The sequence below is a fragment of the Diceros bicornis genome, chromosome 22, assembly GCF_020826845.1.
Source record: "Diceros bicornis minor isolate mBicDic1 chromosome 22, mDicBic1.mat.cur, whole genome shotgun sequence".
Taxonomy (NCBI): Eukaryota; Metazoa; Chordata; class Mammalia; order Perissodactyla; family Rhinocerotidae; genus Diceros; species Diceros bicornis.
In genome coordinates, this window is record NC_080761.1 from 16,582,933 (window position 1) to 16,600,329 (window position 17,397).

Here is a 17,397-nt window from a genome sequence, read left to right on the forward strand (position 1 = left end):
ACACACACACACACACACACAAAAACCCTGGGGGAAAACAAGTACTCTCTGTTTTAGTCTATCATCCTTTCAGCAAATAACTGACTCAGATGTTTCTCTACTGGGTAGATCTATATCAAAATATACAGAGGCTGGGAGAGTATGTCCTGGGTAAAAGTGGGAAATAAGAGAATTTTGCCGTTGATATTTACCTCTTCAACCTTGAGTGCATATTGAGCCAAGGAGGCACTTAACATTTGCAGGGCCCAGGCAAGAATACAAATGGAAGCCCCTGGCTGGTGTCTCTTTATCACCACCACCTCCCACTCACAATACAAAGGGCTTTACATGCACTCAGGCCCTTTGCACCTCCCTTACAAAGCACATCCAAGCTTTGTCCACACCCCCTCACAAACATCTGTCTCAGGCCTAGGGATGCCCACATCAGCAGCGTATTTTGCCCTCAAGAGGATGGATTGGGGAAGGGCCCACATAGGCACTGGAATAGGGCTTGGGGCAATTTGGGCAGTGAACTTCCAGGGTCTCAAGTGCCTGGAGCATAGTCTTGAAGCTGAAAAGAAGACCTGGACTACGCGTGGGCATGTCCCCTTGGCCCTGTGGCCTCACGTCTCCACTGGGTGGGGAGAGATGAAAGAGGCCCAGAAGGAGGCCCTCTGAAGTTTGCAGCTCCTTTGTCCAACTGTAAGGGTGGTGCCTTGTCGAGCCCTGGAATAGGAGAACAATTGCAGGATGGTGTCTCGCTGGCCCTTTCGTTTTTCGCCAGCAGGCATTTGAATGTTTGTTCTGTGCAGATTGTTAGGCTAGGTGTTGTGGGAGGATACAAAATACAAAGCTATTTTTAATTTAGTTGTGGGGGAGACAAAAGCTGAACTGAGAATAATTACAAAACAACCGATTAACAAGGGAAAATGGTTAGCCTATAATTGTCAAGTAAGGGAATTTTAGGTGAAATGAAGTAAAGTTATGGTCCTAGCTGGAGAAGGACAGCTGGTTTCAGGGCCATAGGCTGTTAGAAATCATGGAGTTCAGAGCTGGCAAACTCATGTTTCCGTGGCTCCAGCAGGTACTGTAAATGTGTGACTGGACCTGGTATAAGACTGTAGGGACTAGGGATAGAATGGGGGAAGGTTTTTGTTGAATTAGCCAACGTATGCTTCATCTAAAGATGTTCAAATTAAAATAAAAAAGTTGAACAATGTACTGACCTAAGAAAATGGGAATGGGATCCCTGAGTCCAAACTTCTGAGGTTATTGCTGATGAAATTAAAATGACATTGCCACATTGATGCAGAAACTGAATAACCTGATCACTTACCCACATTTACTCCTAATAAAGTAACTTTAGTTAAGGAAGTTGCCTCACATAGATAATAAATGTTGAGGGGAAAAGTTATAAAGAGAAAATTATTTGGTGGTTAATACAAGTGGAAACAATGAAGAGCCCCTTTCCCTTTCATGTTGGACGTATAAAAAGTTTGCTATGTTTAGAAAATGTGCAGGAATCCCCTATTGTTCCTTTCATTTCTGTACAACCTTACCAATAATTAGTGTACCAGGTTTGTCTGAGTGTTGCGCCTGTGATCATCTTTCCCAAACAGGTGCTATACTGGGTTGACTGGTGTCCCCGCAATTCATGATGAATTTGGAACCTATGAATGTGAGCTTATTTGGAAATAGGGTCTTTGCAGATGTAATCAACTCAAGATGTGGTCATACGAGATTAGGGTGGGCCCTGATTCCAATATGACTGGTGTCGTTGTAAAATGAGTGAAATTTGGGCACAGACACGTGGGGGAATTATGGCCATGTGAAGACAAAGGCACAGATTGAAGTTGTGCTGCCACAGACTAAGGAGCATCAAGGATTGTCACCAACTCCCAGGAGCTAGGAGAGAAGCAAGGAACAGATTCTCGCTCAGAGCTCAGTGAGAGAATAAATTTCTGTTGTTTTAAACCACCCAGTTTGTGGTACTTTGTTACGGAAGCCTAGGAAACAAATACAGGCACCACTTCTAACTTCCTCATTATTATTAGAAATGCCACCGAGTTCCTGGTCTCAAATGTTATAATTCCTATTGCTAAGCTTATCTCTCAAATGCACTCAGTCTTCCAAACCGTTCCGTTCCCTCTTCCTCTTCATTTCCACAGTAACCACTCTTATCAGTTATCATAATAATTTGAATACCACTTTCTAGAATTAAAGTGATTTTTATTCTCGCAGCAAATGATAATGAGTCATGTTATTCTGCCCACTTGATTGATGAGAAAACTGAGATTCAAAGAGTTTAAGTAATTTGTTTAACCTCATACAATGAACTAGTATATTAAAAATCTGGGATTCCAGCAAAGATAAGCCCTTTAGCTCTAAGATAATAATACTCAACTCAAAATGGAGAGCCTTGCTGTAATTATTTTGCCACACTGCCTTCTACATCATTCCAAAGAAAAGGCCACATGAACTTGTCTGTATCATTGAGGTAAAATGAGAATAATCCTCAAATCACTCTCCTTTGCTTCCCCACACCTTGGCAGATTGTTCCTTAGTATCACAGCAAAGGCATCCCAGTAGTTGATAGAACAAGAAAAGAGAGAGCTTATTTTGCCTCTTTTTTTTCTTGGAACAACAGAATTTCTTTTACATGTTTATTACAGCCTTTGAAGATGCATCAAATTGGCTTTTGGTAGAAAGTATTTTTTTTCCCATAAGTAGGTCACTGGAGATATAATTAATACAGATAATAGCTATCTCGTATACAGATTTCTTGTAGTTGAAGTGACCTCTTTTGCATAGGTTTTCCCACTGTCTGTAACAAAGCAGCTAGCTGGGTTATGTTGTTCAGCTAGTTTTATAGCGAAGTCAAAAAGTACATCCTACCAGCATAAGAAACATGTGAGCAACTCCCACAGTTGTCTTTCTGTAAAGCTGGATTATTTTATTAGGTGGAGGTTGTATGAAAAGGAAAAGCTGGTTGGTTATGGATCTTCTTATCTTGGGCTGTATATTTAAGCAGTGAATTAGAGTTGTAAAGCCAGAAGGGACTGTAAAGTCTCTCCCAACCCCAATATGGCAGAATTATACTAAGGGTGACCATATACTTTATAGTCCAAACCAGGATACTTTTGAAAATGAAAAAGGATGCTATTAATAATTACCTCAGGGCAACAGCTATAAACTAGGCCTGTCCTGGGCAACCAGAAGATATGGCCATCCTGGTTATTTTAATCGACCCTGGAGAGAGGAGTCCAGCCTGTCTTTGAAAACATCTTCCCACAGAGATCTTGATGAGTGGGGCTGGAGATTATTGTTAGTCATGAATCATTAGAATGTCCTTTGGAAATTAAATATATATATTTAAGTAATTTTTTTGGATATCAGTGAGAGACATATTGAAAAATTTTCATGCAAATGTTTTAGTCTGAGTTGTTCTGGAGCTCATGGTTCTGGGGAGACTGAGGCGCAAAGGGATCTTGGCCTAGAGGAAAGGAAACCGGGGAGTTGGCCTTTCCCCCTTGGGTGGAGATGCGTGCCCTAGAATTAGTCCCCAGCCTAGGCACTCAGTACATGCTCAACAAATGATTGGAATGACCCTGAGCATGTCCTGAATTGGATTGTCACCTTACTTGATTCACCATTGTACACCAGAAAAGAAATTTCTTTCTGTCAGAGGATGAAGCCATAATGAAGACCATTTAGTGAGAACTCAAGAGTTGAGTGGGCACAGACTTGTTTGTTGATTTGGGGGTTGAGAGGAGAATTAAAGGGGGAGAGCATATTTCATTTACGTTGGGAAAGGCCCCCATGAATTAAGTGGTAGGAAAGATTCCAAGGCCGTGTGGTGATGAGATGAGGAGGGCTGAGAAAAGTGGTATAAGGTAATTCTTCAAATATTCAGACATTTATTGAGCACCTGCTCTGTGGCCGGTGTTGTCTGAGGTGCTGGGGTTCAAAAGTAGAGAAAAGGCTTGCTAATCTAAGGGAAATCAGACTGATGAGAAGACATAGAAACATGTAAACATCATGATAAAGGCAATAATAATGGTACTTAAAGATATGGCACTAACAGGAAGAATAGAATGAGTCTTTCCACCTGGGAATTCAGGGGGATTCATGGAAAAAGTGATGTTGGAGCCGTGTGATGAATTGGACAAGTTGGCCTGGGAATTAGCAGGCCTCCTGGGATAGAGAAAGGGAGGCAACAATGACATGGCCTGAGTTGTAAGTGGTTTGATGTCACCTTGCCAGTATCTTGCTATTATTTTAATCCATGCGTTCTTTTATTTTTTTCCTCCCCGAAGCCCCAGTACATAGTTATACATCAGTTGTATAACTAGAAGGACAGTTGTATGTCCTTCTAGTTCTACTATAATGGGACACCGCCTCAGCATGGCTTGATGAGCGGTATATGGGTCCACACCCAGGATCTGAACCAGTGAATCCCGTGCCGGTGAAGCGGAATATGCAAACTTAACTGCTATGCCACCGGGCCGCCCCAACCCATGCTTTCTTAAACTGGACCTTTCGAGGGTAAATTCTTCAATCACAACGGCAGGCTGAAAAACACCATACACCTATTTGTATATCTACTTAAATCTGAATAAAACTAATTTCATATCCTGCCAGAATGGTGAGAAGGACTCCAAGAGAACAATTTTTTTTTGTTTTTGCTGAGGAAGATTCACCCTGAGCTAACATCTGTTGCCAATCTTCCTCTGTTTTGTACGTGGGTCGCCACCACAGCATGGCCGCTGAGTGGTGGTGTAGATCCGTGCCAGGGAACCGAATCTGGGCCGCTGAAGCAGAGCGTGCTGAACTTAACCGCTAGGCCACTGGGGCCAGCCCAAGAGACAATTTTAAACTATCCAAGGTGGATGATAGTGCATGGTGCTTTTAAAGCCCTACAGTTTTAGAATTCCCCGGGGGGCTTTCACTCCTAACCTGAACCTACATTTAATTGAACTAGTAGCTACTTTTAACTAACATTTAATTTATTTTCATTTAAATTTATCTTTAGGTGTGGGGGAGGATGATAGAAGAGTAGGTCAGGTACCCTGTAGTTGTTGGTGTTTCAGCAAAAAGCTTCAGTGTTTCAAAGTGGGTACCTTGTCTCCTTGCCTGCCCTTATTGAGGCTTAAGGATTTTAAGTCCATTCTCTCTTTTTTAGAGCTGCTTTCTTTTCCTTTAAGTAATTTTTGTCTTTGCTCTACTATTCCTCCAATTTCTTTTCAACGTGAGCAAAAACTTTCAGACAATCATAACTTGTGCAAGAACAAGTTCTGACTTGAGACTCACTCTTGTGTTAGCCATTCTTGTGTTAAGTTACTCCTCATGTTCTTTCAAAGGTTGAGAAGTCAAAGTCTTACCAGTGCCCTGGTGTTACGACTTCCTGATGAACATTTCTGTAAGAATGGGGGAAATGTTAATTTTCAGGAAAAGTAGTGAACCATGGAAGATTTTAAAACCGTTTCTGAAAATGCTTACAATTTGTCTTTTTGGAAAGTAAAACAATTATGAGTCAGAGTCACAGAGCAGAAAGTGATCTCATGGCTCTCCTTACAAGTGAAATGAGCTGTACTTCCAATGGAAATGCTAATGTTTTAGCTGTAAGCCATAGAGTGTATTTGAATAGGTTTCTCCCTATCCTTTGTGTGGTTTATTCATTTTTAGGTAAAAGTAATTGATGTCAAGGGCATTTTCCAAAATAGAGGTTTGTCAGTTACAAGCATTTGATTCTTCATTTTTTTTTTTTTTTTTTGGCGTGAGGAATATTAGCCCTGAGCTAACATCTGTTGCCCATCTTCCTCTTTTTTTTTTTTTTTGGCTTGAGGAAGATTAGCCCTGAGCTAACATCTGTGCCAGTCTTCCTCTATTTTGTATGTGGGTCGCCGCCACAGCATGGCTGACAAATGGTGTGGGTCTGCACCTGGGGTCCTAACCCATGAACCCAGGCCGCCAAAGCAGAGCACACTGGACTTAACCACTGCACCATGGGACCAGCTGCCAGCATTTGATTGTTTAAGTTTCTGTATATTTTGTTACTTTTCCAGAATCTTATACAGATGAGCTATTGACACAGAATGAGCAAAATTATGTAACTGTTTATGGAAGCGAGAAGGGTAAGTTATAGTGTTTGGCAGGTAGTAAAGATTTCTGGATCATGTGACTACATACAAGGGATGCATATCAATCAATGACAACTGTTTCCTGACATAAAGCCATTAATATTAAGCTAAACATTTGTATTGAATTTTTAAGAATACCACATTTGTAACAAATTGTAGTTGTTAAGTAAATGTAACAAATTTAGTTGTATAGGTAAATGGCGCAAATTAATTTAGAGTAAAAATTAGCTTTGTCTCATTGCATTTGAACTTTCTTTTTTTTTTGGTGAGGAAGATTGGCCATGAGCTAACATCTGTGCTCATCTTCCTCTATTTTGTATGTGGGACACTGCCACAGCATGGCTTGATGAGCAGTGCATGGATCTGCACCCGGGATCCAAACCTGCGAACCCCAGGCCACTGAAGTGGAGCACGGCAACTTAACCACTACACCACCGGGCTGGTCCCGCATTTGAACTTTTAAATGCAGTTATGGCAAATATGAGAAGCACATTACTTTTGATACTTCAAATTAGAAAAACAATTATTCAAAAATTCTTTGTGATTAAACATTGTTACCATGACCTTTTGGCTTTTCCTGATATAAGAACTACTCAGAAATCAAATTTGGACTTGAAAATACTTTCTTGATCAAAATGAGGCCCAAACATGACAGAAAGTGGCAAATAATACTTGGAATGGCTGCTTTTCTTGGTTAGTCACTAAAGATGATTTTGCAGATTAACAAAACAAGAAGACTATCAAATATAATACATCATCTTCTAAATTCTGCTTCATTGTTTATTGTTAGTTTTTCTTTTTTTAATCTTAAGCCATCTATTGAGGCTCATCACTTAATTTCTTTCAGCTTTCCTTTTTTGTTTCAAAAGCCTGTGTTCACCTCTTGTTGAGAGAGCAGCCGTGAACCCCGTCTCCAGTCTGTGTTGCCTAGGTCATTGCTAATTCTCCTTTTATGGGAAAAATCGCACCTCCTCTATTTGCAGGAGCAGAAGCTGGGGACGGTAACATGGTCGCGATGGTGATGAAGGGGCTGGGCAGAAGCGGGCAGGACTGGCTTGAATAAGTGGATCTTTATGGTGCTTTAAAAATGTTTTCCCCCTGGAAATTGCAAAACAGCTCCCGTGGGGATATTTTATTTATATAGACATGAAATTGGAACTTGGTGTAAAAACCCATCCGCTAAACTGAAAATGACATAAAAACTTGAACATTGCATTCCCAGGTAGGTCACATTAGCGGAGGTTCCCCTTGGAAGAGCCCTGGAGAAAGAGCTCCCAGCCAGTCTGTGGACCGGAGCATCAAAACCCCCGGAGTGGGGGTTAAAAATGCATATGCATGGCCTCCTGCAAGGGCCACTCAGACTTGGACTGAGGAGGAGTCCAAGAATCTGTGTTTTTATTGTGTATCTCTCCCTCCACTGGATTGCACTTAGTTCGTTTGGGCTGTAATAACAAAGTACCACAGACTGGGTAGCTTATAAACAACAAAAATTTATTTCTCAGCCTGGAGGCTGCAAGTTGCGGTGGAAGATCAGGGTGCCATCCAGGTTGGGTTCTGATGGAGCCCTCCTCCAGATGGCAGACTTCTTGTATCCTCACGTGGCAGAAGGGGCAAGAGAGCTCTCTGAGGTCACTTTTATAAGGGCAATAATCCCGTTCATGAAGGCCCCCCCCCCATGACCTAATAACCTCCCAGAGGCCTCTTAATACCATCACCTTGGGCATTTCAACATATGAATTTGCGGGGAACACAAACAATCCAACCACAGCAGTAGGGAATCATTTGGAGTTTTCCCCAGCATTATCCAGATTCTCTCATAAATCAGTATCTTTAGAATAACAAGTCCCAGGATTGCTGCACTCACAGGGGCAGAAATCCCACTGCATGGGGTGGCTACTGCCCAGAGTCAGCTGTGCATTAGAGGGGGCCAAGGAGGGTGCCCCAAAGTCTCTAGGCCCTCTGGGCTGCTGAGAACTGCTCCTGCTTAAAGATTCCAAAAGGAATTCTCTTAACTCGTCTACACCCCCACCAGCAAACCCTGATACGGAACCTGAGCCTCCCTGCAAGGCTGGCACTGGGTCCTGCGTGTCCTCAGCAGAAAAGGCAAGCGGCTGGGCGCCTGCTCTGTGTGAGGTTGCTTTGTGTACTCAGCAGACTCATCCAGTCAGCTCCAAGTCTTCTCTTGGCCGGGCAAATCCACTTCCTATTGCTTTCCAAACCGTGATCATCCTGGTTGTCTTGGTCAATAAATACCCATTCACCCATGTTTGTTAGGCTCCTACTGTGTGCTCTGTTTTAGGCTCCAAAGATACGAGGGAACTAGAGAAATAAGGCCCTGTCCCTATAAAGCCAGCCTGCTGGTCACATCTGTACGTCCATACCCTCTTCTGCCCACTGGTCTCATAGATCATTTACACCAACGTCCAGAATGTCCCCATTTGTGTTCTGACTTAACATTTTGTTCTGTTTATATTGTCTTCTTCTGTAAAACTGAGCAAAAAACAATGACTTCTCACTGATGGTTTCAGAAAACATCACTGACTGTTGGAGATGGCTCTGCCCGTCTGAGAAGCTCTATGGGCTCCTTGCTTCTGCTCTCAGATGGTCTTTACTAAGGATTTTAGGTAAACTTGAGAACAATTGGCTTTCTGTTTAGATGTCCTTGGTCTATCAGTTGGAAAGGATTTATTTTGCTTTGGCCTCTGTTCCCTCCTGGCTCCTAAGAAGCAACGTCTTTTGTGTTTTTTTTTTTTCCCAGCAGCCTTTCTGTGTATTTAAAATTAGGCTGAAACTTTAACCTCATATTGCTTTCTCAAAGCTCAGAAAGAGTGTAGAATTTTAGTGCTGACGTATTGTTGGCCCGTTTTCAGTTACATGACTTGCAACCCTCAGTTTTTTTGCAGCTGGGTAAGGTTTATGGATGGAATTTCAGAAGCCTCTAGAGAGAGAGAGGAGGGAGCTTTTTTAAGGATGGAAAGTAAAAGGGTAAATTTCACATAAAGAGGACAATAATTTGTTTGTATTGTTTTCCAAAATGTGATACCCAGATCACTGGTGATAGACAAGATGTTTTTAGTTGGAATATCGCTGTAGTCTGATTTTATTACAATATATTTAATTTGATTAATCCTGGCAAATAATACTGGTTTTTCATTTATGACATTCATGTTTCCTTTCATAACAAGCTTATTTAAATAAAAAAATTTTTAAATATTATATAATCAAATGGATGGTGTATGGATATGATAAAAATAACAAGGTAGGGACACAAAAGACAGAGTTTCGGGAAACACTGGTTAAGTGAGTGCCAGAGGTAGGCCTCTTGTAGGAAAGCTCCCAGCCCTGCAAGGTGCACACCCCTCACCCCCAGAAAGCAGGAAGCTGGTGGAGGTGAGATTTAACTTACACGAGAGAACACAAATTATCGGTATATGCCAACCATGCCAGAGTAGCAAGCTGTGGATGTTCGGTTTAACCACTTACTGAGTGTCTACTCTGGAAACGGAAATAACTCATGTTTAAGGCTAGGGGAGGCGGAGGACCCCCGGGCAGAGCTTTACAGTGAGAGACTCAGGAGCGTACCGAGCCTTACAGGAGAAGCAGTTTGTTCTCCTGCCCCGAGGTCAGAGAGCAGGAAGGCAGGGAACAGGCAGCAGGCCCTCGGGGGAATCTCTGTTACCAGCCAGAGCGTCTTACCCAGAGGTTCCCCGCTGGTTTTATTGCAGACGATAGTTACAGCAGTGGGTGACGATAAGCAAGAGCCTCAAGTGTAGCAGGCTCTTAATGGTAATGAAAGTTGAGAAGCACTTATAACCACTGTTGGGTTTTTTTGTTCAAGTATGAAAACAGTGAAGCAAAAACTAAATGGAAGAGGAGCCATTTCCCTTACTTATATTTGGAATAGAATCTAGAAATGAAATTGTAATTTTATTCCTTTTCCCACCCTGTTTTAACAGCCTTGGGTCCAGAAGCGAAAGTCCTTCTGGGCTGTGGTCCCCTTCTCGATTTCCCCCCATTCTACCCTGCCCCTCCCCCACCCTTCCTTGTCACCTCTGATTGATTCCCTTAGTAACCCGACACCAAAATTCACCTTCCACCCAAAGCCTTCCCCTATCCCTGAGAAACAAAAAGCTGCTCCCAGGGTGAGGGTGATCTTGGCTCTCAGCAGAGGCTGTGGAGGAGCCCTCACCAGCATCTTGATTTTGTGGGGGGAGCCAATGAGAAAGTCTTTAAAAGAGATACAAACCAGCAGAGTGGACCTGTGCTACTGAGCCGAACCACACATTCCAATACACAGTTGGGTGGGATATAAAAGCTAAGTTCACCTAATCCTCCCGTCACCAATAATTTTCATTCTAAAAATCACATCCTTTAGATTTTTCTTTTACTTGCCCAGAATAAATGAATAGTTGTACTCAATGTCTGAGTGTTGAGTTTCTGCTTAGAACAGGTGAGGAAACTCAACTCAGATCCTTAACTTGAATTTACCAGTCCCTGTGGACCTGGTCACAGCTGTCACTGCAGAGAGACCCACTACCTCCCCCTCTTTTCCTGCCCCCATCTGCTGCTGGAACCATCTTATTTAGACCAGAGCTCTGAAGGATTAAAGATAAATTCCCGAGTATTGGAATCGCAGTACCAGCTGAAGACAGTACCTAAGCTGATAGGAGGGTGTGACTTGGCCGTTTATTTGGGGGAAACAGTGTAAAACTAGCACATGGTGTTAGCATGGGAAGTGCATATACCAACATAGATCTGGATTTAGACCCAAGACTCAACACTTCCAAACTGAGTGACCTTGGAAAAACTTTGACCTTGGACAAAGACTAAATAAACTATGTAATCTTTCTGATTTTCAGTTTCCTTCCTGGAAAAAGAAGATACTAACTGGGTTGTGTTGAGGCTTAACGGAGAACGAGAGGATCTCCCACAGTCTCTGCTCTCTTGACCTCAGCCCCCAGGGGTGTGTGACTTTTAATCTCTCTTCTTTGCCTTTAACTTGTCCTTTTTTTCCTCCATGTTTGGTATTTTATTCTTCAATAACCACAATATAAAACTGAAGAATATTTTAAAATATTGGTATTGATCAAATGCATTTGTATCTTCTTTTGCATTAATCTTTAAAATCACTTTTAGCACTTTCTTTTTGAAATTCTCCATGTCCAAAAGCAAAAATCAAGGACTTTTTAAAAATGTTTCTGTGTTTGGGGCTGATGGTGGGGTTGGCTTTGACCTGTTGTAAGTGAACGGCTTTTATAACTAAAAATGTTCTCTACCTTGGTGTAGAAATTGGACTGTTGTCTTAAGTGATTTTTCTGGCTTCAGGAACAAAATCACAGCTTGCTTTGAGGTAGTTACATAATCTCTCCGTTCATGTCAGCTTCATGGTGTGTAGAATGTGGAAGTATTAATATTTGCTTAGGATAAGGTAGCCCTGGACCAGAGGTCAACTCTGCTGGGGTGGAACAGGAGAAAGTGTGGCAGTAACATAGACCAGAGGAGATTCAGGGACCCCAAGATTCTGTGAGAGCAGACGTCTAATCCGATCCGGGATTTTGGACCAAACTCTAACAGTATAGGGTCTTCCCACAGGTCCTCACATTATCGTGTGGGATCTGGGCAGCCCAGAATCCTCATGAAATGGTAACTTCAGGGGCACCTGGTCTTATCACAATCATCTTTGGACAATTTATATCTCATTTTTCTGCGGTTGTCCATGATATAAGACCTATGGAGGAAAAGTGACTTCACGCGTTTGTTCCATTCATTCCTTCATTTAGCCATTTTTTGAGAGCCGACTATGTAGCAGGCACAGGGCTCGTGGTGAATGAGTGAATCCCAAGCCCTACTCTTACTGGACTAAGAGGGTAGTGAGAGACATATCTGCAAACAAGCAGTTAGGGGATGTGCTCCCGGGGTGTCCACAGGCACTTTGAGAGCCCAAAGAGGGCAGGCCTGACTGTGGGAGGGTGGAGGGGAAGAAAACTCCTTCAGGGGAGGTGATATTTGTGATGAACCTTGAAGGCCGAGGCATCGGCAGCCTGGCTTCTAGCCCCAGCTCTGCCTTTGCACTGACCTTGCCCTGTTCACTGACTCACAGCCAGCTTCCTCATCTCTGACATGGGAAGACAGCACCCGCCTGTCCTGCCTCTGGAGGTGGCAGTGAGGCTGCTTTTGAAGGCACTCACCAGTCTGAAGTTTCTTCCTTATGCCCCAGCAGCGTAAGCCTGCAAGATGGTGGGTCTGCCAGGGCTTAGGGTTCAGTGCGCGGCTGTGAACTTGAGATTTGTCCTCATTAGACCAGTATAACTAAGTCCCTTTGGTCACCACCCTGACTTTCTTCTCTGACAATCATCTGTCATTAGAGTCTGATTGAATGAACATCTGTCTTTCTCTTGCTAATGGTGTGACCTTGCAGAGATGACTTAACCAATCTGAGCCCCAGGTTTCTCATCTGTTAACTAAAGAAGATAATAATACTACATACCTCTTAGGGTGGTTGTGAGGATTAGGGGAGATCATTTGTGTAGAATACCTGGCACATACTGACTACTCTAATTTTCACCATTATTGCAACTGGGGGAGTAACCCAGAATCGGGATAAGGCTCCTGCTCGGCCACTTTTTGGGTTGTTCTGCCATGGTTGACGTCACTGTTACCCACATAGCATGCTGGATGGTTGAGAGAGGATGACCCAACCTGTTTTCCCACGTTGTGGATAGTGCAGGTAGTTGAGACTGGATGAATTCTTTATCAGCATCATGTACTCAGAAAATACTGGAATATTATTCAAGCCTTAAAAAGGAAGGAAATCCTGTCACATGCTACAACATCAGTGAAACCTGAGGACTTAAACTGAAACTGAAACTTAAGTGAAATAAGCCAGTCACAAAAAGACAAATACTGTATGATTGCACTTATATGAGGTATCTAGAGTAGTCAAATTCCTAAAGACGGAAGGTAGAATGGTGGTTACCAGAGGCTGGAGAGAGGGAGGAATGTGGAGTTGTTGAATGGGAATGGAGTTTCAGTTCTGCAGGATGGAAATTGTTCTGGAGAACGATGCACAAATGTATATTTTGTGAATATACATTCACACATTTTGCATAAATGTATATTCACAATGTGAATATACTTCTGAACTGTAGGCTTAAAATGATTAAGATGGTAAATTTCATTGTGTGCATTTTACCACAATTAAAATACATTTTAAAAAGCTTATTACGCATGTGCCAAGTGTCAGGCATATACCTGGCACAAGGGGAGACAATGTGAGTCAAAACAAACATGGCCCCTGTCTCCCCTTATGGGACTCACAGGCTGATGTGGGAGACACATGTTAAATGGAGAATGACATTAATGGGCAAAAGTGCAGCTGGAACACGTGCTACAAAGAGAAGTTCATGGTACCGTGATAACCTAGCGTGTGGGGCCTTGACCTCATCAGGGAGGCCAGGCCAAGAGCAAAGGTGATTAGGATGAAGGAAGACCATTCCAGGAATGTGCAAAGCACGAGCAAAGGCTGCAAGAAGGGATGGTCTGAGAGGCCAGTGTGGCTGGAGGGCAGAGGGTAGAAGAAAGTGTGTTGTGAGAAGAGGCTGGTGAAGATGGAGGGGCCAGAATACGTGGCCTTGTTGGCCACAGTAAGGAGTTTTGTCTGTCTTCCTGATCGGAGTGGGAAGCCATTGAGGGTTTTGAGCTAAGGATGAGGAGACAGACAGAAAATCGAGTTTGTGTTTTGAGAAGATCAATCTGAAGGAATATTTTTTCTTACAAAGAAAAATCTTATCAAATACTAAGAGTTGTCTCAGTTATCCGCATGGAAAAATTGAATGAGGCTCCTAAGTGTTTCTCAAGGCCCTGATGTTTATAGGGCCTCAGAGGAGTACAAATGGAGACCCCCATCCCAAAAGTCTAAATAGTTATAGGTTATAATCAAGCTAACAAAATTTTATCAATGTGTTCTATCCTCTCACCATGACAAACATGTCTCTATAACTAAAATGTCAAAAAAGATATGTACAACTGGGGTTTTTATGTGACTAAGAGTTGGCACAGTATCAAAGATGATTGAATTTAATTATAATTGCACTGTCTAGGTGTTCTGTTGATCAACAAAATGTAGATGAGGAATGAAATAAAGATTTTATAATTAATAAATCATTTCCTATTCCATAATTTTTTGCCCTTGTAGCAAAATCACTGTTGTTTTAAGATTTTTTATGTAATTTGTGTTCTTTTGACAGAAATACTGAGTTAGATGACTTTTCTTTTTTTTGTAACAGCTTTATTGAAATATAATTCATATACCATACAATTCACCCATTTGAAGTGTACAACTTTTCTTGAATCATTTTAGTTCTGAGCTGGTTTCTTATTAATTTCAGTTTGAAGAAACTTTGCCCTGCTGAGGACATATCAACCTGAATTGTTAAAATTCTTAAAGCAACACTTAGATTTGAAAATGAACCATGAATATAACATATGATGTTCCAAGTATGGTAATGGGATCTCATACAATAAATTATCTTTTTTTATTGAGATATAATTGACATATTATATTAGTTTCAGGTACAATAAACTATCAGAAAATAATCATATAAATCTCTATCATTTATACTACAACTTTAACTGTCTTTTCAAGCAATATCTCAATCTAATATTAATGTGAAGCCCTGGCATCATATTTCACACATGTTATATCCTGACATCTATACAAATTTAAGAGCAATAGGGATGGTTTGATATTGTAAAATGTTCCCCGGCTGCCATGTGCAAGTGTTATGAGTTTGAAGGAGCTTCTGAACTCTGAATTGGAATATGAGGAGGTGCAAGAATATAGACACTTGGCACAACTGAGGAATGGTGCTTCGTTGTACAAAGATCAGTTGTATTCACGTGTCTGTGAGGAAGGAATTGACGAGTTCATTAGCAGTTTCTCTTATGCAAGTGTTCCTGCTGCTCGAATCCTCCCCGCACTCTGAAGCAGCCTCCATCACTACCACTGCTGTATTGGCAGTGGGGGAAACTCGCAAGTATTCGGGGCTTTCAGACACAATTGCCAATTGTTTTGAAGACTTAGGGCAAAGGATGTGTGGGAGCAGTTCCCTAGGGCCTAAGCCATGTTAGTCACAAGAGCTGATATTTAGGATTACTCCAAGTGACAGAGACAATCATGTGTCCTTAATAAATTGTGTTTGTATGTGTGAGAGAAAGATATTCGAGGCCTAAAGCGAAGGGTCTCGGGTAAGGACCCTCTGCCCCGGGTTTAGGGTGCTACTACCCTACAGCCGAGAACTGCATAAGCTTTCTGCAGACCCTTTCCATGTCCACCCCATCAACCTGTTGATGTGGATCAACACTGCCAGGAGGGCCTTTCTTTCTCGGTGTGTTCCCTTTGAAGCCTGCTGACTGCGTGTTTTACTTATTTTGTCTTACAGGAACTGGTGAAAGTGGCAAAAGCACCTTTATCAAGCAGATGAGAATCATCCATGGGTCTGGTTACAGCGATGAAGACAGAAAGGGGTTCACTAAGCTGGTTTACCAAAACATCTTCACCGCCATGCAAGCCATGATCAGAGCCATGGACACCCTGCGGATCCAGTATGTGTGTGAGCAGAATAAGGTAAAGCGCCTATGGGGCGTTGGCCCTCTTTGGGAATGCATGCTCTGCTACGCAGGTTAGCTGTGTCTTTGAACAAAAAGATTTACTGAGTGCTTTGGTCAGAGGCCAAAATAAGCTCTTGAGCTCAAACTCTGGAGGAGTGCAGTGAATTTAGTCAGCCTGCAGTCTTGTTTCTGTGGGAGTTCCATCACGTGGTAATGTGATGCTACCCAGTGTGCAGGGATTCGGACATGTGGGCTGTCATTTAGCTTCCTTATTTCGGGTGCTGAGAAAAGGAAGATGTGCATTTCTTTTTCAGCTAAGATATCCAGTTAATTTCTTCATTGGAGCAATGGAGATTGTGGGTTTACAATGGCCAACTTTTCAAGAATTCCCAGTCTTAGGAAATATTTTCACAAATGCCCTGCAGACTACTCAGAGAAAGCAGTGGGTTTTGTTTATTTATTTTGGGAGCGAGCCCTTCTTGAGAGCTACTGATTGTTTATGAGGGTAATGCTTATGTCCCAACTAGCAATGGACTCTCATAAAGTAATGGTATCAAGCTGGCATTTGCTTTCCTATTACCACTGGTTATTTAAAATGCAAATCTCAGACCATAGGAAAATAATGAGGCAGGAGGGTGGGAGGAGGAGGCAGATGAAATTTTATATGGTATATTGGAATGCAAATCCACAGGAAAATACTGTGTCTGAGTTCATTAAGAATCTACATTAGAGGGGCCGGCCCAGTGGCATAGCAGTTAAGTTCACATGCTCTGCTTTGCTGGCCCAGAGTTCGCCGGGTTGGATCCTGGGTGCGGACCTACACTCTGCTCATCAAGCCATGCTGAGGCAGCGTCCCACATACAGCAACTAGAAGGATATACACCTATGACATACAACTATCTACTGGGGCTTTGGGGAGAAAAAAGGAAAAATGGAGGAAGATTGGCAACAGATATTATCTCAGGGCCAATCTTCCTCAGGAAAAAAAAAAAGAATCTACAGTAGAAATAGAATTTATTTAAAATAATTGATGCCAAGTTACAATATGACATAATGATAAAAAGAAAAATCCTAAGATGAGTTTCTCATGGATTTGTTAAAAAGAATTTAGCAGGTAAAAGGCCAGAATTGCATGTGTTTTAGTATGGACCCCAAAGACAACTTTATCCTGAACTTGTGGCACCTGTATTCACATATATTTTATATATGTGCTATACACAGAGCTTCAAAACACTCAATCTAAATTTCTTATTACTCAGTGACTGGATTACATAGGAAAACACAGCTGCACCAAATTTAGACTTATCTTTACATCATGTCTGCAGCCTCATGTCTTTACCACTGTTTCCTTGCAATCTTGAAGAAATGAAGGAAGGTGTCTTGCCTACAGCTTCAACCTTCAACAGTGTTATGCTGAAAAGTGTGTGTCTGTGTGGGGGGGGGGGAATTATCCTTTAGTATATCTGGTGCCAAGTAATGTGAGAGGTGCATGCTGAGCCATTGGGAGATTCTAGAAGTGACTGTGATGATTCTTTACACGTTGCTTTTGAGTACATGCATTATATCTTTTTGAACGTGTACAATTCTTTTTTAATCACCCCGTACAAGTTATTTTAAAAATTAGGCCATCTGTGGAAATTTAAGAAAATTTCAGAGAAGAGGTATGTCA

At 42.0% G+C, this 17,397-nt stretch overlaps 1 protein-coding gene across 1 annotated transcript in view; it reads left to right on the plus strand.

Annotated features, from left to right (window-relative positions):
• GNA14 (G protein subunit alpha 14) overlaps window positions 1-17,397 on the plus strand; it is a 169,957-nt gene that overhangs the window by 74,700 nt on the left and 77,860 nt on the right. The window contains exon 2 of the mRNA XM_058565601.1: window positions 15,560-15,744. Coding sequence (XP_058421584.1) covers window positions 15,560-15,744 — 185 coding nt within the window. The remainder of the gene's footprint in view (window positions 1-15,559; window positions 15,745-17,397) is intronic.